The sequence below is a fragment of the Salarias fasciatus genome, chromosome 17 (genome assembly GCF_902148845.1).
Source record: "Salarias fasciatus chromosome 17, fSalaFa1.1, whole genome shotgun sequence".
Lineage (NCBI taxonomy): Eukaryota > Metazoa > Chordata > Actinopteri > Blenniiformes > Blenniidae > Salarias > Salarias fasciatus.
The window spans coordinates 11514158-11540403 of NC_043761.1; the positions used below are offsets into that span (position 1 = coordinate 11514158).

The 26246-nt window shown below is 42.6% G+C and overlaps 2 protein-coding genes across 5 annotated transcripts in view; one reads left to right on the plus strand and one right to left on the minus strand.

The window, feature by feature from the left end:
- wnt5b (wingless-type MMTV integration site family, member 5b) overlaps positions 1–26246 on the minus strand; it is a 99666-nt gene that overhangs the window by 23927 nt on the left and 49493 nt on the right. For 3 of the 4 annotated variants that reach the window (XM_030113698.1, XM_030113699.1, XM_030113700.1), the window contains one exon: positions 11317–11408. In XM_030113698.1, the coding sequence (XP_029969558.1) occupies positions 11317–11408 (92 nt within the window). Of the gene's footprint in view, positions 1–11316; positions 11409–19643; positions 19727–26246 lie in introns of those variants that run through there. The other variant, XM_030113702.1, reaches the window with a different exon arrangement.
- fbxl14b (F-box and leucine-rich repeat protein 14b) lies at positions 2314–4901 on the plus strand. Its single transcript, XM_030113703.1, has one exon. The coding sequence runs from the start codon at positions 2971–2973 to the stop codon at positions 4171–4173; it is 1203 nt and encodes a 400-aa protein (XP_029969563.1). The 5' UTR covers positions 2314–2970; the 3' UTR covers positions 4174–4901.

The following is a 26246-nucleotide window of genomic DNA, read 5'->3' on the forward strand; positions in this document are numbered from 1 at the left end:
AGAGATGGAGGAGAGGAGAGCTGCTGTCAGTTGTACACGGCTGCCTTTTTCTATGTAAATACGCCTGTTTGTGCAGCTTCCTCTCCTTCTCAGTTATTCTCACCTGATCACTGTTGCCTCTCTGTTATCTCCCCCCTCTCCCTGCCTCCATGTTTCTCATCAGCTCTTCCTCTCTCTTTGCTCGAACTCAGCCACTCTGCCACACTCCACAGGCTTCAGCAAACGGCTCCCCTGTCATATTATCTCCCTCTCCTGCACACGCATGCACGCACGTGCACACACACACACACACACACACACACACACACAAACACAGACACACAAAGAGACCAACTAACCGCTGAAAGGGAGAGATGCCAGCATATAAAAAATATACTGCGTACATGAAAAGGCTACATATGCACGGACATATGTTCTGGTGTGAATGCTTACACACATGCATAGACGCATAGTAATTCTGACACACACAAGCACATGCACACAGTGCACACCTATACACAAACCAAGGTTGCGCTTGGGGGTGAGAGAGGCCCATGGAAGGGGAAACTTCAAAAAAACAATCCATCATTTAGAATTCGATCATTACTTTGACCTGATACATTGCAAAAAACTTTGTGAAATAATCTTATGTATAGCGATCTATTATTATTGCACATGGCTACATGCTAATATATTCACGGTGCCATCAGCTGAAGCTCAAATGAGTCTTTGATTATTCAAGTATCCAAACATAAGCAAAGCCAGATGTGAGACAACAGCTTCAAAGTGATTTGTTTGGATCTTTATGAGAGACGCGTGAGAGAAATAAAGTCTTTGAGTCATTTTAAAAACACTTTAAAGAGTATTTTATCGCCACAGTGTTCCAAACCTCCCAACTGCACTAAACTGTATATATACCTTATTTGTGTTGTATACACAAATTAGTTTTAATGCTGTGGAGTGCGTCTGCATGGAGAGGGAGAGACACAGAGAGGAACACAAACAAACTGTGATCTGGTCTTAAGGGTGTTTCACATGTGCCAGATACCAAGTCAATAAAAAACTTTTAATTAATTAACTCTTTATAAGCTTTTCACTGTAATACCACACCCCAGAGTGTAATCCGAGGATGTTTCAACACTATGAAGTCAGTTTATTCCAGCTTTATGTGCCATTTAACATGATAAAGTTGAAAAGCGGCATAGTAAAGAAAATGTATAATTCTTTTCACAATTTCTAGCTCAAAAACTTTAAGTGAAAGCATTTCTCACTGGAGATATGCTCCTGTATAATTTCAGTGTCTGCTTGGCTGCTCCCTATAGCACAGCAAGTTGCTGGAACCTGCAATGCAAACTTTATTGGTTTTTACACCAGATGCTTGTCTGGATCTTGATCACCTTTCTTAACTGCATGCACAGTGTATATTGCAATAGCCTGACTGGAAACAATAGGGAAAATATGTGGAAGTCTTTTTGTACAGTGCTTTGTTGAAAGTTTTTGTACAAAGTGTCTTATAGTTTCAAGTGCATCAAATAAATACAAAGATACTTTGCAAAACACACCAGCAGCAGCACATAATTCAATAATGCATCATGTGATCGTCATCAATGTTATTACTCTGAAAGAAACAGGATGAAATTCCCTGATTAGTTTTAAAGGGCAGTTTCATTAATGCCTTGTAAACTTCTTCTCATGCCATAAGAATGTAGTTTTCTTTAGTGGTTGATTCACATTGAATCTTATAAATATTTGGCTGATGAAATGTTTACCGATTAAACTTTGGCAGTGTTGTTTCTGTATTTGTAGAAATGTTAGTAAAAGAAAAAAGGAAGAAGAGATAAAGAGCAGAGTAAAGGGGAAGCGCTGTACTTGCATTTCCACAATAACAATAATAACAAGGAAATCACAATAAAAAAAAAAAAAAACTAAATGTTGATGCCAAGTGAGTGGCCTGAGAGGGGCTCCTGTGTTGGCGTGCCTCTGTTTTCTGTGTGGTCCGCTCAAAGGGTTAAAGCCCAAAGTGAACTGAATTGTAAGAAGTTGGTTTCCAAGGGAAACTGTTCGCACCGTTCCAGCTGAGGCGGGAAAAACCAACTGCGTGACACGGCGGGGGTAGGGGTGACTCGATAGAACCAGGAAATGATTTCGCATCGCGCCGCTTATTAAATATTTACACGAGTATTTTATTTTGTTACGGTAGTGCTACGACTCCCGTGGCAACGCAGCATGTTACTGAATCTGTTTAAACCCCGCGTGTGTGATATTATGACTTCCCTCCACCCCTCCCGGAGAAGCGGAGTGCTGGGGTCCCTGCCAAGTCGGTTTGAAAAGAGCAGACAAAGGCTTTGAGCCCAGGACGCCCCTCTCTCTCTCTCACTCTTCCCACAAAGCCAATCCTGCTCTATCTTTTTTTGCCTTTCTATCATGGAGCTGTGTTTTAGTAGGTGGCGGTAAGAGTGCCGGTTTTGTTTTTCACTTTCTCATTCTGAAATGTACGACCGTCTGGATCCCCGCTCGGCCGAGAGAGGAAGGCTTTTTGTAGGTATAATACAAGGAAGCGTCGTCTGAGAGAGGGAGAGAGGGGGAAGGATTGACGCTTTTTCCTCCTCTCCTCCACCTCCTTCCTTTCGCCCCCCTCTCCTCCTCTTTTTTGGCGGAGAGAGGGGTTGAGGCAGGAATAAACGCTCTTTTTTTGTTTTTTCTTTTTCTTTTTTAATACATTTGAATCCTACTGCGCAACCAGACCGGATCACGTGTCATTGGAGAGAGTTGGATCGATTTTGCACAGTTCAGTGTGAGAGAAAAAGAGAAACACACACACACAACTCCTATTTCCTCTTCTTCTTTTTTTTAATTTTTACTTCTGTGGATAACTGGGACTGTTGATACTTTTTGCGTAATTGCAACAGAAGCGGGTGTTTGAGTGGACTTCTCTTTTCAGCCTTGGAGGTGTGGAGTATTAATTCTTATATGCCTGGGTTTTAAAAAACAATGGAGACGCACATTTCGTGCCTCTTCCCGGAAATTTTGGCCATGATTTTCAGCTATCTGGATGTGAGGGACAAAGGCAGGGTAGCCCAAGTGTGCATCGCTTGGAGGGACGCATCCTACCATAAGTCAGTGTGGAGGGGGGTGGAGGCCAAGCTGCACCTCCGCCGGGCCAATCCCTCCCTGTTCCCCAGCCTCCAGGCCAGGGGCATCCGGAGGGTCCAGATCCTGTCTCTGCGCCGCAGCCTCAGCTATGTCATCCAGGGAATGCCCAACATCGAGTCCCTCAATCTGTCAGGCTGCTACAACCTGACTGACAACGGGCTGGGTCACGCGTTTGTGCAGGAGATCCCGTCACTCCGGGTTTTGAACCTGAGTCTGTGCAAGCAGATCACTGACTCCAGTCTCGGCAGGATCGCCCAGTATCTGAAGAACCTGGAGGTGCTGGAGCTCGGCGGCTGCAGCAACATCACCAACACTGGACTTCTGTTGATAGCCTGGGGCCTCCACCGGCTCAAGAGCCTCAACCTGAGGTCCTGCAGGCATGTGTCAGACGTGGGGATCGGACATTTGGCGGGTATGACCCGCAGCGCAGCGGAGGGCTGCCTAAACCTGGAGTACCTGACTCTGCAGGACTGTCAGAAACTGACAGATCTGTCGCTCAAACACATTTCCAAGGGGCTGACCAAACTCCGGGTGTTGAACCTGAGCTTCTGTGGGGGGATCTCAGACGCAGGGATGATCCACCTCTCCCACATGGGCTCCCTGTGGAGCCTGAACCTGCGCTCCTGTGATAACATCAGTGACACGGGGACCATGCACCTTGCCATGGGCACGCTGAGGCTCTCTGGACTTGACGTTTCCTTCTGTGACAAGATCGGGGACCAAACTCTGGCGTACATCGCTCAGGGGCTCTACCAGCTCAAGTCCCTGTCCTTGTGCTCGTGCCACATCTCTGACGACGGGATAAACAGGATGGTGAGGCAAATGCACGAGCTGAGGACCCTGAACATTGGACAGTGTGTACGGATCACGGACAAAGGACTGGAGCTCATAGCGGACCACCTGACCCAGCTGGCGGGCATTGACCTGTATGGATGTACCAAGATCACCAAGAGGGGACTGGAGAGGATCACACAGCTCCCCTGCCTTAAAGTGTTGAATCTGGGACTGTGGCAGATGACAGAGAGTGAGAAAGTGAGGTGATTGGAAATGTTTATTTTTGAGAGTGTGCGTGTGCTTGTGTGTGTGTGTGTTCTTTTTCTTTTTTGGATGGGGACAGAGGGAGACATGAGGAGCATGATGAAGTGGGACGAATGGGGATGGAAATTTCCTTTTTTACCTAAAAAGAGAAACCCTTCCTTTATCCTCCTGCTTCAGGTGTCATTCTCCCATGGGTCCAGAATTTTACATTCGATGTCTTATTTTTTCTTTACGTTTTGCCTTGCAGGATTTAAATTAGTGTTTGATATGACTTAATATTCTGCCTGGTAGAAAGCAATTAAAACTTTTGTTTTGAGCTGATGAAATCCCCTGTTAACAAACGCTTTGATCTCATATTGAGTTTTAATGTCTCGTAAAATGCGACTTTGAACTGGACAAAACTTCAGAGCGAATCGGTTCGTTTCGCAGAGAGTCATTTCCTCGATTCAGTAGTCTTCATTTCCTGACACCGGCTTTCCAGAAGATTCTGGAAGTGAAACTTTCACCCATCCAAACGGTTTCTTTCCCTAATCAATCAAAGCAAAGAGGAGGTTTTAAAACTTCAATATGAGACTTTTTTATTTTTGCAGTGAGTCTGCGTTTGAGACATTTATGACTAATCTCCGCTACAGCCATCACGCCTAAAAACATTTGGCTACCTCGTATTTGGTTATTTTTTAAAGGGTGTATACTGTTAAAAAAAAAAAAGAGAGAGAGAGAGAGAGGAGAGACTGGGAGAAAATGTGCCTAAAGGGACTGAGTCTGCCCCCTCCCCCATCCCCTCCCCTCTGTTCTCCCTCCCCTCTTCCATGAGCAGAGCCAGAGAAAGGAGACCAGGACACAATCTAACTACCTTTGTTAATTTACCCCGTAAACAGCAACACATTTCCAGGGAGCGAGGGAAAAAGAGAGAGAGAGAAAAGGAGCGGCGAGCTTTGACAGCTCGCCGTATCACGAGAGGACAGGGCTTTATGCAAAAATACATCAAGAGCTTTCTTTTATTGTTTCCTTCATTTCTTTAGGGATAAAGTCCAACTTTAACACCCTTGAGAGACATGTTGTATTTAAGCTTTGACCAATATAAAGGAGACAAGATTATGAGCGTACCTTTAAGAAATACCTATAGATTCTATAATGATGTACGAGAAATATAGAGGAATGTTACACATGAAACAAGCATGATCAAACCATTATTAAGCACAGTGTATGTCCTTATAGGATAATCAGGCTGTAGGTATTTTTATTTTTTATTTTGTAAGGGATGCTTGTGTGGATAAATGTCGGTGAATGTTGCTCAGAGCATCGTACTTCAAATTGAAGTGATTTCTATTTCCTACCCTTTATCGATGGAAACGAATCAGGGTTTTTTGCCTCGTGGTTTTTCTCTTCTTTTTGAAATTTTCCCACGTCAATGCCAACACAGGTCGCATTCATATTCATGTTTCTCTCGCCGGTGTGGAGTATGGAGAGACCGAGAGGAAGAGAGGAGGGCAGGGAGATCTTTTCTTTCCTCCTCTTTTTCTCCATCTCTCACCCCTCTTCTCTCTGAATAAAAATACCCTGAATCCATTTTGAGACATGCTTAGAATAAGGAGCAATTGATTATTTTTCTTTCTCTCTCCTCCGTCTCGGGTTACAAGCGAATGCGTCTTTTTCTTGCTCTCTCTTTCTCCCCATCTTTCTCTTTTCTCTCTCTCTCTCTCTCTTTTTCGTTCACACACGCATTTAGGCTGTACACACACATGCACACGCACACTGATGCCAGTGTGTGTGCGTTTCAATGTAATGCAATGACCTGCTAGAAGATTAATATACGGATGTGCGTCCTGCTGAAAAAGCTGTGTGTGTCTGAAATTAAAAAGATGTACTGTATATTATGTGTTTGTAAAGAGAAAAATGCAGAATCCCAAATTTAAATTGTTTTATATTCTTACGGTTAAAACAAATAAAGATATTTATATAATGAATGAAGAAAGAACGGCGTGGCTCACTTTTGTGTAGGAGTAGCACTGCATTGTTGGTACACTTTTCATTATTAGTAATCGTTTCCCGCCATGCGATCACATCTGATCCTGCTTTGACATGTCACACACTCAGGTGTTTTATTTTAAGCTACAGCTGCTAAAAATCCCCTCACTCATTAGTGAGTATTGTCCCTGATCGGTCCGGTCTCGCCTCTCGAAACGGCTGAAAGGAGGAAAAAAAAAAAAAAAAAAAGAAAGTCTTGTGTGTTGTTTTATTATTTATGAGGAGATTCAAAATGGATGCTTGCCGTCTTGATTTGGCTGCAGTGCCGGTGTAATTAATTATCACCAAGGCGTTTACTATGGCAAACCACTCTAGCTTGCTGATTTCTTTTTTTAATCAACAACGTCTGTTTTTTTTGTTTTTTGGATTTGGAAGCGCTCCTCAACTGGATGTGCAGTAGAGTTTCACATGTAAGTCACAAGCTTTCAAAGTGTAGGTTTAACGGGGTTAGGGTTAAATTTAGTGGATTTCATGGTTTAAATGAAAGGGTTTAGGTATTAGTTTGGCCCTTCTTTTACCCCTACAGGGTTTCATCTCACATGTGGCGGAGCTGCATCTGCGCGGCGGCTGCATGTGCAGAGTAATGAGATCTAAAAGTTGGTTAGAGCAGATTTCCCTCTCTCTGCTTTCTATCAGAACGTGTCCTGTGTGTGAAGTGACACACACACACACACACACACACACACACACACTGAGGGTTACCAGGCCAGGCAGTAGCCATTGTGTCTCTTTAGAAGTTACGAAGGCAGGTTTTGGTTGGGTCTCTCTTTTTTTTTTTCTTCTCTTCCTCTTTTTCTCCTCTTGTTCAGTCACGCATACCAGATCCTCGACCAGGCAAGAGACCCCCTCCCTCCTCTCACTGCACCCCCTCATTTCTATCACCACACACACACACACACACACACACACACACACACACACACACACACACACACACACACACACACACACTTCTTTTTAGCATTCCACACCATCATTCAAAGCATTTAAGCATTCTCCCTCTCCTGACTCTCTGTCCATGGGGATTTGAGGATAAAGGCCAGCAGAGGGATTGTTGACCACAGGGACCGAAAGACGCACACACACACACACACACACACACACACACACACACACACACACAAAGTGTCACTGTTGGCTGTTTCCTAACTTTGCTTGAGCTGCCCTTTGGTCTTGTGCAATAGCGCTGCAACCGGCGCACACCGAGATGTAAAAGATTTGTCTCTGACAGTTTGCACTTCGACTCAGAACCGTCTCCGCCACAGACAAAGAATACCACGCAGACTTAAAAGTCAGATCAGCTTTGAGCCACTGTTGCAAATGCTTCGTGTCTTTCTTGCGAGCGCTACTTAAAATTTAGTGCCACTGTGAGTCAGATAGACTGGGACTTAAGTACAATACTGATGAATGAACAGAGGTGGGAAGACGCACAATGGCATTTGTTTTCAGACACATTTGACATGGGCAGACACAAGCAGCGAGGTCACATCGCACATTTCTACAAAACGATCTGCAGGCAGAAATGTGGAGTGAAGAAGATTCAATCAGCTGCATTCAAATGATAATGTGATACTTTATTAATCCCCACTGGGAAAATCTCTTTTTGTCCCCTACCCACCACAGGGAGGTCAGAGGTCAGGCTCTGCTCCAGAGCCCCACGGCTGGAGCTGGTGGGGGATCTCGCGCCTTGCTCAAGGACACATCGACAGTGAGGGAGGTTGTCATGTTTTAACATCAGGTCACCTTGCGGCTTTGTGCCTCTCGCTGTTTTCCCTGAGTCCTTGTGGAGGTGATGCAGACCACCTGTGAAGCACCAGTTCTTCTCATTTTCAAATACATAAAATCCCTTTTTTCAGTCGTTGGAACAATTCCCCCGAACAATCTGTGAGCAGAATACAAACTCCTCCATTATTCTATAAGTTTCGGTCTCAATTTGCATTTTGAATATAGCGAGCTGAGTGTGAATTAAAGTCAGGAGTCCTGCTGCAGGCGCTTCAGTTAGTGATAGATCACTCTGTTGTATGGGATGCAGGTTAACTTTGTATTGTATTAAAGAAAAATAGCACGGTCGCTTCCAATCTCTTTATAAACATGTCAAACAATGTCACTGTAGGTCGCCAGAAGCCGTCTGAAAAAGCTCCAATACAATGGAAAATTGCTGTAGGCTCACTAAAACAGAACGTAAACACTCTCACTTTTGACTGTGAAGCACAGTCACAACTCTACTGTGAAACACTTACGCAAATGCATAGCCAGTAAATTCACTGTTTGGATTTTATTCATCCAGCAATCCATTGATTTATGCTGCTTGATCTAACTCAGGGCAGCTGAAGCCCATCCCAGCTGACTGCAGGCCGCCACAGGTGTGTGATACATACTCACATGCGGATACATTTGAGTCATCGGTTAACCTAAAAAGCATTTTTCTTTTTTGGACTCAGGGTAGAAAGTTCACACATGCACAGTGATGAAGGCTCTTAAACCTAGCGATGCAAAAACTCATTTAAGTATCACAGTATTATTTACCATTTTTTAAATTCCAGTCTGCAGATGAACTTTAATAACTACACATGGGCAATAAACATACAAATTAAACCACTGCACTACGCACACACTGCTCTCCTGCTAACATCTGTCTCTTAATACACTTTGATCCATTGGGAGATATTTCCATATGTTAGGTGAGAGACTGTGGTCCCGGCTCTGAAAGCACTTTATATATAAAACAATCTTCCTTTGACATGATTGTCTTTTTAAAGTCCTGGTGCATCAGTGTAAGTCTTGACCTTGAATGGTGACCTGGGTTCAACTCTTAGTTGTGGCATGAAGGACATTCATGAAGAAAAAAAGAAAAAAAAATCCAAGCCTACATTACATGTAGTGATCCCTGTAAAAGGAAGCAGCTGAATAGACAGTATATACTGGATATATATAATGAAACGAGGTCTTTATCTTCAAGTAAAGTCTATCATTATCTGATTATGTGGTTCCACTCGGTGTGCTTTATTGTCCTTGTAACTTCACGGACTCTGTCTGTTCAAAGCGCTCAGTGTCAGGCAGCCTTGGGCCATGACTTAGCTCAGTGAGCGCTCTCCCTGGAATAATATTTGACCACACTCAAGTAGCTATGGAAAAGGAAATGCTTCTTGGGTAATTTGAAGTAAAAAAAAGCACCAGCGTTCTACTAGTCAGTGTCAAGGTAGAAGTATTTTAGATATTGGAGTGTTTTTTTATGCCAAAGTGTTAGTGTTGAAACATCTGGACATGAGCTTCTCTTGAACAGGGATTATTTTCTCGAAGACAAGTAGTAATGTGGTTAACACGAGTTTGCATGTTCTCAGCATGTTTCCAAGAGTAGAATTCCCCTTGGATATCATCTTGGAGAGAGTGTACAAAACACCCTTAATAGGAAATAATGGAGATGTACCTAAAAACTGTACTCAGGTGTAGTACTTTACTAGATGTGCTTAATTATCCTTCACCGCTGCCCGTTTGACCCTCGCTTTTAGTCTTTTTAGCTGAATATGTTTGGCTTCAGGGAGTGCCGCACCAGGCTTTTATACTGCTCTAGTACACCGTCTACTTAAACAAGCGACGCACAAATTAAACAAAATGTTCTGACATGATGTTCACGCGGCAAACAAAGGCAAATCCGCATTGTCAGAACGGGCCTGAAAGCCGGAGCTCCTCGCCATTAGCTCCACTTCCCCGAGTCGACGACGGCCACAGCTGCCTGAGCCGGACAGTTCTGGGACGACGGGGTTCGTTCTGCCGGGCGCCGCGAAGGTCCGAAGCCACAAAACAAGGAGGAGGAAAACAGAGTGCACTCATTGCACCGCTGCACCGTGGGTAGCGGGGATCAAAGCGTGCGGTAAATGGCTTCATGTAAAGACCATATCTTCCTCTCGGTTGCGCGTCTCTCCCTGCCTGTCTGTTTGACTGACAGCTCCTAAGCACGGTAATTCAAAAAACCTACGGGCGCCCGAATTAGACAAAGTTTCACATTTGTGCTGCATATAGGTCGCTTTTCATAATAAAGTGCTGCTTTTGCATTTGAACTGTGAGCGTCTGTGTGTGTGTGTCGGTGTGTGTGTCTTTGGCCCGCGAGTTGTAAAAGTTGAACTGCGACTCGTCACATTGTGCTCTGAACCACATTTCCTGTCAGGCAGAGGGGAACAGCATTATGTATCTGTGCGAGTGTGCTTTACTGCCGTCATTAAAGGAATAGTTCGCCATTAAAAGGGGAACTGGCGTTCTTCACAACAAAGCAGCGGGGATATTAGCAGCACAGTGTTGCTGCCCTCCCCCGCACGTCTCTGTCTTTGGTTGCAACAAACTCCTTGCGTGTCTCGCTCTCGTCTGCCGCCCCGTCTGTCTTCCTGGCCTGTTTTTAGATCCCTGCCTGTCTGCCGGTCAGCTTTCATCTCCCGTCTCTCTGCTTCTCAACTTATTCCGGAGCCTTTTCTTCTCGTCTCTGCGCAACCGCTTATCTATCCTCCCACCTACTGCTACCTTTCTTTTCTCTATCTTTTCACCTCCTTCTCCCTCGGTTGTCTTTCCCTCTGTACCTCCTCTCTCTCCCCCCCCCCACTCCTCTTTTTTTCCTTGTCTCCAGCCGCCCTCCCTCCTCTCCATGGCACCTGGTGTTGAGGTGTCGCTGAGGTACAGTAGACGGCTCTTTGAAGTCCCCGGGGCCTTGGGGGCTGTGTGTGTGTGTGTGTCAGGAAGCCTTTTTTTTTTTTTTTTTTATTAGCAGTTCCAGGCAAGAACATTTGGTATTGCTTTTGATTTGGGCATCTCACCTTGTGTGGCTGTGCGTGCGCGTGTGTGTGTTTGCGTGCCCCTCGTGCTTTTCCTCCCATTGTGAGCCAATCAGCGCTGGTTAATGAAAGGCTTCCTAAAACTTAATGAGCATCAGCGACACTATACTTTGCACATGTTTTCCCCTCATAAAATTAGCTTAATTACAGTCAATGGGGCTTTTCAGATGTACAACCTCATTAACACCAGCTCTAAAAGTTTAGTTCCAACATGACAGTAAAAGAACAAGTAATAAAATAACCATGATAGGAGGAAAAATGAGCAGTTGGACCATTGTGTGGTGTTATTATGACTTACTGGGCTCGGGACTGGTGCAGTCAGAGAAAAGAGGGGGAGGACGGGAGGAAAACGCTTCACTGTCCCAAAGTCTGCTGGAGTCAGCACCCGACCTGGAAAGGAGAAGCGAGAGGGGGTGGTGAGGCCCGGGGAGAAACACCGAAACCCGGGGAAAGTGGTGAGAAATGAGAAAAGGAAAGGAGGAAGAGAGAGAGATGAGAAAAAAATGTGAGGTTGGTGAGAAAGAGACGGAGAGGGAGAGAGGAATCTGTGAGTCACTGTTTAACTGTGGGCTGCAAGAAGTCGGCTAGCCATGTTAAAATGCCGTCTGGACACACACACACACACACACACACACACACACACACACACACACACACACACACACACACACACACACACACACACACACACACACACACACACACACACACACACACACACACACACACACCTAATCTGCCTAAACTTTAACAATAGTTGGCACAACAGTCACATGCTCACAAACATATTAAAAGTATTTATGCAGAAATCCTGCCACTGCCTCTCATACTCTGCTGCCCAGCAGACCAGCTAATTATTTTCACTTGGACACCACACACACACACACACACACACACACACACACACATGCACGCACGCACACACACCTCTGCTTCACATTCCTCTGAAAGTAATGAGGCGCTTTTTCTTTTTTTTTTCCCCCACAAAGGTAAGAATTTAGGGGAAGGTCAAGAATAATTCTTTCCATTTCAACATATCCAAGTTTTACAGCAAAAGAAAGAGTATTGACTTCATGCACCCCCTGAGTGATACATTATTAATGCTTTTTCTTTAAATATTAACTCGGCAGATTACAATTACTTCTTTCTTTACTGGAACAGAGATGTCGTTGTGCTTTTAGCTCCTCAGGAAACATGAATCTAATCCACTCCTTCCTCTCCCACTGTGTTCACAGTCTTCCTTCTTTTAAAACTGATTATTTTGTTGGGGACTGCAATTATGCTTTGCTTTTATTATAATATTAATCAGATGATTACTTTTTAAATTATTTCATCAGTTGCTCAGTCAATGAACAGCAAAAATAACAGTTGAAATGAGTTCACTTCAGTTACTCAAAGAATAGTCTAGAAGGCTAAAGTATGAGACAGACACATGTTCACTTTGACATTTTTGTCTAAAATCAAGAAGCTTCTATGGCTGAACCACCACTACAAGTTTGCTGACCACTTCTTTGTTGATTCAGACTGAAAAAAACACCAAAATCAGACAATGAAAAGCTAGAACTTCTGAATCTTCTGCATCTTTTTTAATACAGTGAAAGGTCAAAACCAAAAAACCAAAACAAAATTATTTCAGCATCATATTGTTATGGGGTCGCAGAGTGATTCGCGCTCTAATGTCCAAGAGAGAATATTCCTGGTTCAAGTTTGGGGTTAGGAAGCTCTCTGTGTGGAGTTTGCATGTTCTGCCTATGTGTGCATGGGTTCTGTGATTGTACTCATGGAAAAAAAGGTCTCTTTGAAGTATAGCTTTTAAAACATAAGCAGTACAGAGGCAAAAAAAAAACACTCAGCATGAACATTAGCTTGGCAAAAGCAAAACAGACTCACTGTGAAACGTCTAAAGATGTTTGTAGCGTTACCCCAAGACTTTTCCTTAATCATATTTTCAGTCTGAGCTGTCATTTATCCATGTTATATTGCTGAAATTGATTATTATCCTTAGATTTTCTGACATAAATGTAACATCCAACAGATTAAATGAAAGAAAAACAAGAACAAAAAACACAAAATCTTCAGCATAAACTCATAAAACCCCACTTCATTTAAAATCAAGCCATGAACATTGCTCCTGAATGTTTTATAAAAGCTTCGACAATTGCAGTGGGAGACGGAATTATGCAGCGTGTGATGCTGACTTCTGCTCCCTATTCCTGCCTCATTCGGCAGTACCCAGCAGAGACGGGAGAGAGACGATGGACAGGGAGAGAGGGGAGAGGGAGGGGAATGACACGAGGGTTCTCTTCAGCTTTCTTTGTCTGGATGTGAAGCCACGTGAAGCCCTGACAGAAATGTGACAGATACCTGCGATGTCAAAAACCAACAGGCTCACACACATTCTAATTTGTCAGGTGAGGCAGTGTTTTGGTAGCGTGGGAGGTGCGGTGTGCTTGTGTGTGCTTGTCTTCCTGTGCATATGTGGTTGAAGGCGTGTGTGCATAATGCATGTGCGTACACACTCGGATTGTGTGTGTGTGTGTGTGTGCGTGTGTGTCTCTGCCGGCTCTCTGCGCTTTGCTGTCAGTGGAGCTTGTCATTCAACCATCAATAAAGAGAAAGTTTTTCTTTCTTGCTTTATTTTGTTTAAAGTTTGTCATACTCTTCTCAAACAAGGGGAATGGGCAAAAAAAAGGGAGACAGGAAAGGAAAAAAAAAATCTGCAGCAACTGTGGAGTGGGGTTTAACACGTGTTTGACAGGAAACACTGAGCATTGCAACAGATTTCAACATGTTAACAGCTATGATTTTTAAGCCTTTTTCTGGGTAGAAGTTAGGAGGCTTCATCGCACAACAATAGCGGGGGAAGAAAAAAAAAAGTCCAGCATTGGTCCACCTCCAGCTAAAACACAAAAAGTGGCTTTTTTGCAGGGAAGTATATTCGGGACATGGTTGAATCTCCAATGTTTGGGAGAAAACGGATTCACAGGAGTTAGGTTTCAGCATTTGTGTTCTGTTTTAGAGGAAATACTTCAATCCAGTCGGTACTGCCAATTCACACTTTTGTTATTTGCCAGTAAACCTCATAAAGAAACAAAGCAAAGCACAAAGCCGTTCCAACACTTTACCATGTAAAATACAGCCGTCAGGGTAGACCGGTCAGAGGCACGCTGGAAACTGCTTCCAATCACTGTAACATTCAGTTTTTTTGGCAACCTGATGATTTTGCTCTGGATTTTGTGCTATATACTTCCTGGCACATTACATCCTGTGGTTTCAAATACAGCCAATTGCAGAACACAAAGGTATTGGAAAACTACAAAGGCGAAGAACGAAAGAGACTTGCCAAGGCAAAATACACTCCGATGTAAAACTGCTGTTGGATTTCATGAGGCTTTTGTTAAAAAAAAAAAAAGAAAAAAAAAAGATGTAGCATGAATTGCACAGGAAGCATGGCAGTGTAAATTGGAAAAAAAAGTAATCTGAACGAAAATCTGAAAACACTTTTTCACTGCGGTCAAACATTATGCTAAGGCAACCTTAAGTTGTGGCTCAGTGCTGCATGACACTGAATGTTTTGCACACACTGAGTCTGTCATGTTCAAGGACAATAAGGAAGAACAAAAGCAAAGCACATAATCAGACGATTAAAGAGTTCACCTCAAGATAAAGACAAAGGTTTTTTTTATTCATGCAGCAGCTGTGTGCTTGGCTGTTTCTCTTCTACGGGGAACGCTGCAGGATTTTATTAGAACTTAAATTCTGCTTTTCTGATGTTTTGTCCAGCCGAGGGTTGTGAGGTACGAGATCCAAACTCGTGGGCAAAAGGCAGGACACGCTCTGGGCAGGCTGAACGTGACAGGACAAAGCAGAATGAGCAGAGAGTGAGTTGACAATTAGAAATGAGCCTCCCTCTAATGCATGTTTTTCAAGTGTGGGAGGAAACCGTTTCACACAGGAAGAAGACTGCGACTGTGTGCACCCGTCTAAGACTGGAACTGGGTGTGTTCTCACTGTGAGGCGTCCGCGTTAACCTCTATGCAGCCGTGCTGCTCCTCTCAACTGACACCTGACTTCAAGCCAACATTTCAGGGGGCACAACATGTCGAATCACTGCGACGTCACAGAACGCTCTGGAACGTTGTCAGATTATGCCGAGATAACAAGGGTCACCAGGTTTTGCATAAACCGGTACAGTCTATTCCAGCTTTAGCCATTAAGGCCGAATATATTTTGACCTGCAATTAAAAGCAAAGGCTGATGTGAACAAAGTAGCAGGTCTGAATCACAAGAACGGTTCACTTCCTGTTCAATTCAATTAACCCAGGAAGTGGACATTCAAACAACTAGAAAATCTCCATCAAACAGTTATTTAATATTCTGTATAAAAAGGCATTATTGAGACAGAGTAGCGCTCTTATCTCTGTGTAAATGAATTACAGTTTCAATTTGCATGTTGAGTGAATTTAACTGAAAGTGCCTCAGACCCAGAGTGTCGCCAGAGCTGTGGTGTGCCTGCTGATAACCAGCCTGTCAGCTCCGAATTTGGCTAAAGCTCCTTTCATACCTGTATGAAGAACATAAAAGCTTGATTTCTGATTGGTTTTCTTTCATTTGCGCCCACAGTTACAGTCCTCGTGTTATATTTCATTTGTCTTAGGCTTTCATGAGTAGTTTGCCCTTCTTGTGTTGCAGTTCTTGTCTTGCTGTATGATTCTTCTTTCACGGTTTATGATGTAGTTTTCTGCTCATATGTAACGTGCCGTCCGTCTGTACTCTGCAGTTCAGTATTTCTGAAGCTTGTGAATGTGGACCAAAAGCAGGAGCATCTGTGTGACATGCCTCCAGGTGTTTAATGGCCTCACAGACCACCGCTGTCTGCGAGCCGAGCCGAGCCCCAGCTCCACTCTTCTTTCTGTTATTTTGCCAGTATGTTAATTCAGAACGGTTCCCTCTGATGGACTGATTGCCAAATGCTTATTCCAATGCAATGGGCGCATGGGAGTATGACAGATGATGATAAATAAGCATTTAAGATGTCTTGTCTTCTTCTAGCGTTATTCTAGTTGTCTTGGCTCGCTTGATTTTTTTTTTTTGTATGACCCTATTGGCTCACCCTCTGTGTGCGTCAGTGATCAATCTGCTTTATGTAGAAAACAACAGAGCAGGATAGAAGTTGGAGCCTTAAAGCCAGCTGTAATTTAAACCGCAACAAGAATTCTTATGATGCAAAACCTTGGAATATTTTACTTTAAAAATAAGCTGTTTAAACTCACATTCTTGTTTTTCAATCCACAGGAATTCAAAACTATCAAGTCTTTTTTTCAGAAGGCAAGTAAAAAGCAAAGGTCTAAGTGTCAAACAGTCCACATATTCATGAAGAATATACGGTCGGACTCAGTTCTCCGCCAGACATTTTCAGACCGACCTCGTGCAGACAAGGTCGCGAACTTCAAGGTAAAACTCATAAAGAGCAGAGACACAATTCAAGATAAAACAGCAGCAAATAAACTGCCGGGACTTCGGTGCGGGAAGAAACCGCAAAACTGATCCAACTGTCTTGTTCACACAGTTAACCTTTGTGAAATCAGTTTTAACCTGCACAGATGGAAGATGTATTTTCAAAAAAAAAAAACCTTTGAGAGATTTATTTTCTCGGCTCAAACTGACCTCGAAGAGAGAGAGAAAAAAAAGGGAGTTCAAACCATGTAAACTCCAAATCTCTTTCTTGTTCTTTATAATGGAAGAAAAACAGCGAGTTTCTGACATGTTTTTTTGACCATGCAGACCGGTGCACTGAGGGCTGGACTCAGATGTGTAGCAGCAGGTGAATTGTGGTCACAGTGGAGTGGCGCAGATCTCCTCTCCCTCCACTGCTGCTTCCACAGATGTGATCGGACTTGAAAAAAGCTGCGGCGCCGGGTCTGTTTGCTACTCAAGCACAGCGTGGTTCACTGATTCTTGTTCAAAAAGTCAGCATCGATTCTTTCTTTCCTTTTTTTTTTTTTTTTTTCTGCATCTGATTCACCAATGGGGGTAAACAAAAAGCCCGTCCCTGATGAAACTAGCCTTCACATTTCAATAATCGGTTTCTTTGTGTCTGTAAAGCAAACAAACTTTAGAAAAAAGGAGCGAAAAAGAAAAGAAAATCTGGCAGTGACATGTATGATTATAGCTTTAACTTTGTGAGCAAGGAGAGAGTCGGACAATTAGTGTGTTTTTGCAAGGAAGAAAATTTTAAAGAGACAAATAGAGAAATAAAGTGAGAAAGAGACATGGGAGGTGGAGTGAAGAAGATAAAGAGAGAAACTGAGTGTGGAATACAAAGAGGTTCTGTGAGTGTGTGTGTGTACACCAGGTGTGTATCTGCCGTCCCCAAGGTCCTTCTAGCTGTCTTCTCCTATTGATTAGTTAATATTGATCTGGCCTGGCGCATACACACACACACACACACTCGCAGACACACACACAGCACGGTTCACTAGATTTAGCCAGGCTTTGACACAGGGGACATGAGGGTACATTGTTAACACACATGCAAGCACACACACGCTCGTGCGCACACACATACGCCCGCTCTAACATTTGGCTTCTTAAAGGACAACCATCTTCCCTTTGACACACACACACACACACACACAGACACACACACACACACGCTTGTCAAACAGCAGACATTCGCTCTGCCTGTTTGCTCATGTGCATTTGGTTGTCTGGCAAACAGGCAGCAGAAACAATGAGCATGTATGAGACAGACTGCCAGCGAAAAGCTCAAGGTCTTGTACAAACCTGATAAAGCTTGGCGTCTGGAAATTGTTTGAATCTCCTTCAGCTGCCATATGTAACGCTATATGCTGTAGATGTTACAGATTAGTTTGTTTGTAGCCTGGGAGTTGCGGTCTGCTTCCTTTGTCTCCTTGTTTTCTTTTAAGAGTGCGTCGTATTGTTTCACTCGCGCTATTATCAGCATAATCTTAAGTATGAAAATGTATAATAAATTCAATACACAGAAGTGTTGTCTTACATGCTTTAACTTAGCACAGAAACAAAAGAGAGAGTGGCTGTATTTTGTCTTTGCAGGCAAAGCAACATTGAAGGAAATATTAATGTCATCTGCATATTATTCAACAGGCCCTCTAGATTTGTGACACACTGCTAACAGTAGAGTGTAATGCACCATTTCAACCAGTTTTTTATTCTGTTTTAACAAACTGTGGTTATCCTAGATACATCAGACCAATTTGGATGATCCAACATGATGAGCCGATTCCCTCAAAAATACGTTAGGAGCTACTTTTTTGTGTCAGTAGTTGAAGTTTTTCATGTAAAAATTTGTTTGAAAAAAAGCTGATGAAACAACCCGTTTTTCTGCTCATTTAAAACACTTCGTCACGACGTGACATGTTGACTTACTTGCAAATTTAGCAAATGTAAGTAACAGTTGTGATAGAGAACATTATGAATTCTTCTCAAAAGCTAAATGCATTGTTACAGATTAACTTCACCTGCAAAAAAAACCTTTGTTTGAGAACATTTCTCAGACAAACTGTAAACATAAAAATGCTATAAGTCAGCTTTTTTTCTACACAACTTTGGATATAAAGCAGAATTTGTTAAGTTACTGAGTCCAATAATGCTGATCAAAGGGTTTGAATATCAATTTAAACTGGGGGTGGCCTGAGATGTGACTTGATTATTGATATATTTGTAACTTCCAGCATAAACTCCACTTTGCAGTGATTCACCACTATAATGCAACTCAGAATGGAGGCATTACTAGAATTGCACCTGTTGTATCATTAAAGGCTTCATGAAATGAAAGCAAACTGTTCTTTAAAACCTCAATATGCGCTTAAAGAAAAATCTGTGAAGCCTTATCCTGCAGCTAACAGAGATGCTCGGTTGCGTTTCTTCACGCCTCCCCGAGCCATTGTCGTACACGCGCTGCTTTGCATGGTGTCTCCTTTGCGATAAATGCAGCTTCAGCATTGGCTCTATGCTCTCCAAGACATCGTCGCTGTGCAGCACACGGTGGGCCGCAGGTCCAGGCAGACGAATCACGTCTCTGTAGTTGCGGACAAAAAGCAGGAGCACAGCACCCGAAAGCCAGGAGGTGGCTGAAACATATGCAGTCATCGCTCGCTGTCTCATCCTCTGTGTCCAAACAGTTGCTGTTGTCATTTATTTTTCAGTTGAATGCTTGTTTTTGTTAGTTGGACAAGTGTGGTTTCAAGGGGTTCTTATTAAAAATCCATTCAAATATCACTCCAACAATAGTTTCCTGAGCCTTTAACATAATTATTCTGCATTTTTTTATGCAGAGATTTTTTTTTTTTGTTGCGTAATATTCTGGCGTTGCTGTGCTGAAAGGTTTTAGGTCAGAAACAGTTTCATCATGAGGCAAACAAGCAAACGGACTCAAGTGCCGCAGCACTAGCCTGCAGGCAGCAACTGAAAGGAGCAGGTTTGTGACTGGAGGGTCAACCGTGCCGGTCCTTAGGCAGACTTTGAAAGTGCAGCTGAGGTGAATTAGTAATGGTCTCCACTCTTTCAGATGAAAAGAGTGAGAAAAAAAGAAGAAGAAAAAACTACAGGCAAGTCAAGGTGCCCTTGAGCAAAACATCTCACCTCCAACTGCTCCTGAGCTGTTTAGTGACAGCTGCAGAGGAGCTTGTTTGTTCGGGGCAGATCCCGGTGTGACTGTGTGGAGGTGTGCGAAGGTGAAGAGGGCCGGCGCTGATAAAGGAGAGTGTGTGCGGCTGTAGAGGAGGCGGAAAACAAGGCATTAAAGATGGGAATGTAAATCTGACTGGGACACAGTTTGCTCATCGTCATCATCGTCATCCCTACCAGATGATGCACTGTTGGAACCTGGTGGCCGGTGTGCTGACACACACCAGTGTGTATCGGCCCGTCGATATAAACGCCACACACAGATGCAGTCTCACTTCACTTTTTTTTTTTTTTCCTTTTTTTCCATTTGTCCTTCATCCACACTCTCTGCTAGACTTTTCTTTTTCCCATCTTTGTCTCTGAATCAGAACAAACGTCACTGTCTGTCTCTGCCTTCAGTCTTCTCCGTGCACGTAAGCACACACACTCGCACGACAGCATGCGCACAGCCACACAAACACCTTCACCCACAGAGACGCACACACACACACACACACAGGCTGCCTTCTGCTGCTGTGATGGCTCCGAGCTGTCAAAACATCCCTGCTTTCTCTCGCTCTCTCTCACCAAAGCAGCTTGACTGAGCTTGTCTATGCAGGTTCACAGAGACGGCTGTCTATCCACCCTCATTCTTTCTCTCCTCCTCTTTTTTCACTCTCTCCTCTAAATTTGTGTCTTAGCATCTTAATTTTGCACTCTCTACCCATTGCAGCTTCCGTCTACACAGGTATCTGTATATATATTTGGGATTTTACCTGGATGTGTGTCATTGCTGTACTGCATTAAGCTATTATTCAAACGTGTGCATGATATGTAATTCAAGACATATTTGATGCCCAATAGTAAAAAAATGCTTAAACAATGTCAGAACGTAAACCTCAGGTTTTTTTATTCAGTGGAAAACGAACAACAGCCACTTTTGTTTTTAACCAGCACAACCTTGGTGCTCGGTTAAGCTTCAGACTTCGACATTAAGCTGGCTCATGTCCCTGATACACTTGAAAAAGGATGCAGAAGCAGACAGCAGGGTGAACGGTGGATGTGCACTGTGTTCTAAATACTGAGCAGGGGGCTCACCTCCAACTTGTGCTGTCAGGCTTGTGCGGTCATTTTATTTTTCTGCAGTCTTCACACATAATTGACGCAAAAACAATAAAATGAAGTTTAATTTCTGAAAGCAGTGTGCATTTATATCTATTTCTTCAATCTTGTTCCTAAGTGGAATGATCAGATCTTTATAGGAAGACAAAGCACATGTATTCTTTCCCTCAGTATAAGTGCCAATACCTGTGTAGAAACAGAAGAATAAGAAATAATAATTCACTTCCTACTCAAGGAAAAAAAGGCTCAGGCAGTGAAACACATTCAAAGTGAACATGTAGCGAAGGTCAAAAGTCCCCCCTCTAAAAGCTTTCTGTTCATTTTATTATTGTTATTCTTTAAGTAAACAACATTTCTTCTAAATAAAACCACAGAGAGGGAAAATGTTGATGCTCTGTGGTTCTTTATCAGCCATGGAGGTTGTAGTCGTCACATCGGTGGACCAATATCCTTTCTTGTCTTTTTTTTTTTTTTTTTTTACCTCTTTCTGGAATTTTTAAATCAGTTTGCATGTTCTCTCTGTGCTTTCATTGTAATTTATCACCCGAGATTTCTCCCACAGCCCACAAACACCAGGAAATCAACACCGGAACGGGGAAACCATGCAAACTCCAAACCGGAATGCGGCAAAACCTGGAGTTCAACCAGAGAACATCTCACTGAGAAGCAAGAGGGCTAAACACAATCTCATTTTGTCAAAGAGAATCTACACTAGAATTACTGTGAGAAAGATGTATCAAACACAAGAAAGAGGGGGATCTAAATATTTGGGTTTTGTTTCTTCTGGTCTGAAAATGTTTTTTATGCATACATTTTACCTAAGAAAAAAAAAAAAGTCACAATCATGTCTTTTCCATATAAACATGGCTGACTTACTCCGTAACTCAAAGCATGAGATATTTATACTATTTCCTGTTACAATTATCACCAGTTTATCATTCTTTAGTACTGAATCTAATGATCACACAGGGAAAAGCCACTCAACAACGCAAACATGATTACAGGTTAGACATGGAAAAAGAAAACATCTCTGTTTGTCTGTACTCGTATTCGGAGGAGACTCGCTGAAGCATCTGGTTTTTTTTCACCTTTCTGCTCCCCTGCAGCCTGTGTCTGAGCAAGTCTTATCTTGGAGAAGCTTTTCGAGGGTTTAAAAAACACCGACGTGGTGTGACTCCGAGGCATCGTTTGAGATTAAAAGGTGCGCTTCCAAATTCAATACCTTTGTTGAGCTGTTGCGCTCATGCATGTCACCGTCTCAACCTGTTTATGTTATGTATGTTAGAACTATGGAGTGTGGTTTACTGAAAATGATTTTCTTCTGAAAACTGTACGATACAAAAGATCAGAAACCGGCGGATCATAGAGTGAAACATCGTGGTTACTATTCAGAGGTGCAAAATATTTCCTTTCTAACGTTTCTTCATGGTAAAATATATATTTGCCCTCCCTCCTGGTCTGACTGGGTTCTTTCCTTTTTTTTCCCCACTCATGACTACAGTTACACACACACACACACACACACACACACACACACACACACACACACACACACACACACACACACACACACACACACGAGGGCTGTGTATTTGGCCTGCAGGGTGTGCACAGCAGGGAGGAATCAACCGTATGGCAGACATGAGGACGGAGCCAAATCTGGCTTGTACACATGGTGTGTGGCCGTGTTGCCCTGTGTGTGTGTGTGTGTGTGTGTGTGTGTGTGTGTGTGTGTGTGTGTGTGTGTGTGTAGCTGAAGGCAGCCTGCACTTAAATATATATCAGGGGCAGTGGTTGCCTAAAGGTGAAAGCTGTGTGGTTTTCACTGGAAGGCTGCCGAACGAATGAATGAAAACCACTCTCCATTCTCTTGCCAGCTACTGTCGCTTTGCCCTTGAGCAAGGCACTTAAGCTGCTACTGCTGCAGAAGAGCATCACTGCGGATTGAGGAGCAGCAATAATGTGGAACAGAGCTGTGCTAAATAGGTGAGTTTCTCCTTTGTAAGACGTAAACAGATGAATAGTTAAGACTGAGTCCAAACCACTTTATTTAGAAGAGAAATACAACTTTAATGTAACCCAAATGTTAATAGTCTTTCTGTGCCCAGGAAACTCAAGTGTGCACAGCAGTGGCAGGAAGGGAAGTTGAAATGTAAAAAGAAAGTTATTCTGTATGCCACAAACAAGCCGTTTGTGCCATTAGTTTTAATGCTTTTGTTTACCTTCTAAACATTTCTTGTATGCACTGTGAGATTTGTGCTTCAATCAACTACAATTGGACAATTTTGAACAATAGTTTAATTGTCTTTAGCATTCTTCTGCATGATGTATTTGTGTGTATAGTCATAAAAAGATTCTATAATGTTTATGTGCAAAAGTTTGAGAAACTGGGACGACATTGGCTTAAATTATGTTTGCAGAAGATGGTAAAAATATATGAATTACCAAGTTAAAGCCACCAAGCCTCATTGAGATGTCCACCGTCTGCTGTCCGGTTCTATATGTCAAGTGTCAAAACATCTTTCAAGAAGCATCAGAAGGAGCAAGTGATTCTGTATGTGTGTCCGTGTCAACATGCATGTAATTTCATTGTATGTATGCCTGTGTGTGTGTGTGTGTGTGTGTGTGTGTGTGTGTGTGTGTGTGTGTGTGTGTGTTTAGTACGCTGGTTTTGTTGCCAGCGTGCAGACACACGTTGAGTGCATGTACATGAGAGCGTCTTTGCTCGTGGTGGTTTTGTCAGGGCATGAAAATCATTTATTCATGTTTGGCTTACTCTGTGTGTGTGTGTGTGTGTGTGTGTGTGTGTGTGTGTGTGTGTGTGTGTGTGTGTGTGTGTCTGTTGCACACAAAGTCATTTGTGTATTGCATGCATGCTCTAATAGCTCCTCTTTGCTTATGTGTGTAGCTAAAGGTTGGACTATCATGTCTATATTTTTGAATACTGAGCAGCCTGTTTCTGTCCCCTTAGTCTTTATTTTTCACCATCAATCCTTCCTGAATCCTTTTCCTTTTTTTTTTTTTTTTTTTTTTTTGTGGCCGATCCAGTCCATCTCCCTTAAATGGCTAACAAAATCTCTGGCGTACGCGCCTGTAGGAAGGCTTTAAAAAATGCATATATTCTATAAGAGGGAGGAGGAAACAGAGCGTGGTGAAAAGAAAAATATAGCCTCTGTGTGTGTTGTGTCAGTTGACTTGACATCTGATCTTGCTGAGTATGGTAAAGAAGAAAGTGCTGAAAGTACTCTGTGTGGGGGGGACCGTGTGTGTGTGTGTGTGTGTGTGTGTGTGTGTGTGTGTGTGTGTGTGTGTGTGTGTGTGTGTGTGTGTGAGAGAGAGAGAGAGATTTTGTGGCCTGTATGTGTCCTCGTTTCTGTGTGGGTGGTGAGAAGAGGGAGTAAGGGAATAGGGTGTGTGTGTGTGTGTGTGTGTGTGTGTGTGTGTGTGTGTGCGCGTGCATTTAGTTTAAGTGTCAGCAAGCCTTCATGTATGTGTGTGGCACTTTGGGAGAAAAGAGGGGGAGTCAGTCCGTGAAAGAGAGGCTGAGAGATGGATGGAAGAGAGCATGATGAGAGAGGAAAGAGGGCAACAGAGAGGAGGGATGGGGTGGGGGGGCAAAATTTTGAAAAGGAAGTGATGGGAAGGGAAGAGATAGGACTTTCAGGCCAGCACCCGCTCGTCATCCTAAGGTTCTGATTCCAATTTATGTTTTAGAGTATATGGCTATGGCATAAATGTTATATGAAGGATATATGTTATGAATAAATGCTACATTAAAACTCCCCCTTCTTTACTTTCTTCTCTTTGTTTCTCTTCTTTTGCCTTTGTTGGAAAAAACCTGTCTCTCCAGGGCCCATCTGATAAATAGACCCCTTTTTTTCCTCCCTCTCTCTCTTTCTGTCTCTCTCTCTCACACACACACACACACACACACACACACTGCTTTGTGCAGCCTTGCTTGTGAAGTCCATCCACGATCCAATGACAATTAAATTTGCATAGCACATATAGTTCCTATATATCCTTAAATCACTTCTCTAAAACAACACATTGACCCTGACAAAAATATGCAAAACATATTCTCATCCAGCATTTTGTCCCAAACCAGGCAGGTTGGACCCCATTATGAAACAAACACACACACACACACACACACACACACACACACACACACACACACACACACACACACACAGACACACAGGTTATATTTTCATGCCTTCTGGGAACATTGCATTGAGTCTCATTATATTCCCTGCAGATTTATTTTAAACTCAGCTGTAACTTCTGCTCAGCTGAACCTAACCCTTACTGCAGCCTCAACATGCCTTCAGCTAAAAACGTATTGATTTTCTTTATGAGGTTCTCAATTTTTGTCTCTTTGGTGACAGGAGTTCCCGCTGACTCGTGCACAGCCAGATAAACACGTACGTTTGTGCACTAGCTGATGGCGTCCTTGTTGGACAAACAGCGGGATACATTCTTTAATTTTTTACATTTTATTCAATGACTTTCAAAGCCTTAGCAAGTGCATGCAAACTCTAGCTACAAAACAAAGCTGACTTTATTTGGTGGAATCATTTTCACAGTCTGAAAGTACTAAAATCCGTCATGTAAACATTATGTGCACGGATGTCCAAATGATTTGTGTTCCTGTGTCTCAGATCATCTTTAGACTGTTCATGCTGTAAATTGTTGGATTCACATATTCTTTTTTTTTAACCATGTGTTCAACCAAGCCATTTAAAATGTCCAGAATAAGATAATATATTAAGAAATAGATGACTCTCCTCATGTATTTTCTTAATTATGAAGTAATTCTGGACATGGTGCTTTTTTAATTTTGAATTAGTTTATTCCGAATTAAGTAAGCACAGAACAACCGGAATTAAGGTAAAGTGAAATTAAACAAGGTCGAGAAATTATTTAATTCGACTATAAAATGAGAATAAACTGGCCACTTTATTCAAAGTTAAGTTTAATTTGGAAAGAACCTTTCATTCAGAAATATATTGGACTAATATTGTAAACTGATTTGGTTGCGGTGAAATTCATTAATCCCTTTGATTTCGTCATGCTGCAAGAAATGAGACGTCAGCTTGTTAGAAACTGGGCAAAGAGGGGAAAACAAGTAAAACTGATTAACTGTAAATCAAATTTAAACTTTGAATTGATGTCTTCCAAAAATAAAATTGATAAATATTAAAAGAACATCACCTCTCAGACAATTCAAGCTCTGCAGCATTTCAGCTACACTTCATTAACCATCAAAGAAAAATACAAAATATACCACCGGGGAATGTTTATGTCTGATAGATTTGAAAATGTCATTCTTTTCTTTCCTTCTTTATTTGACGAGTGGACAACCAGAGAACCAGAAGACAGAAAAATGAGGGAAAGAGCAAAAGCAAAGTGAGCAGATGTGTTAGAGTCATGAAAGTATGTTAATGCCGCGAC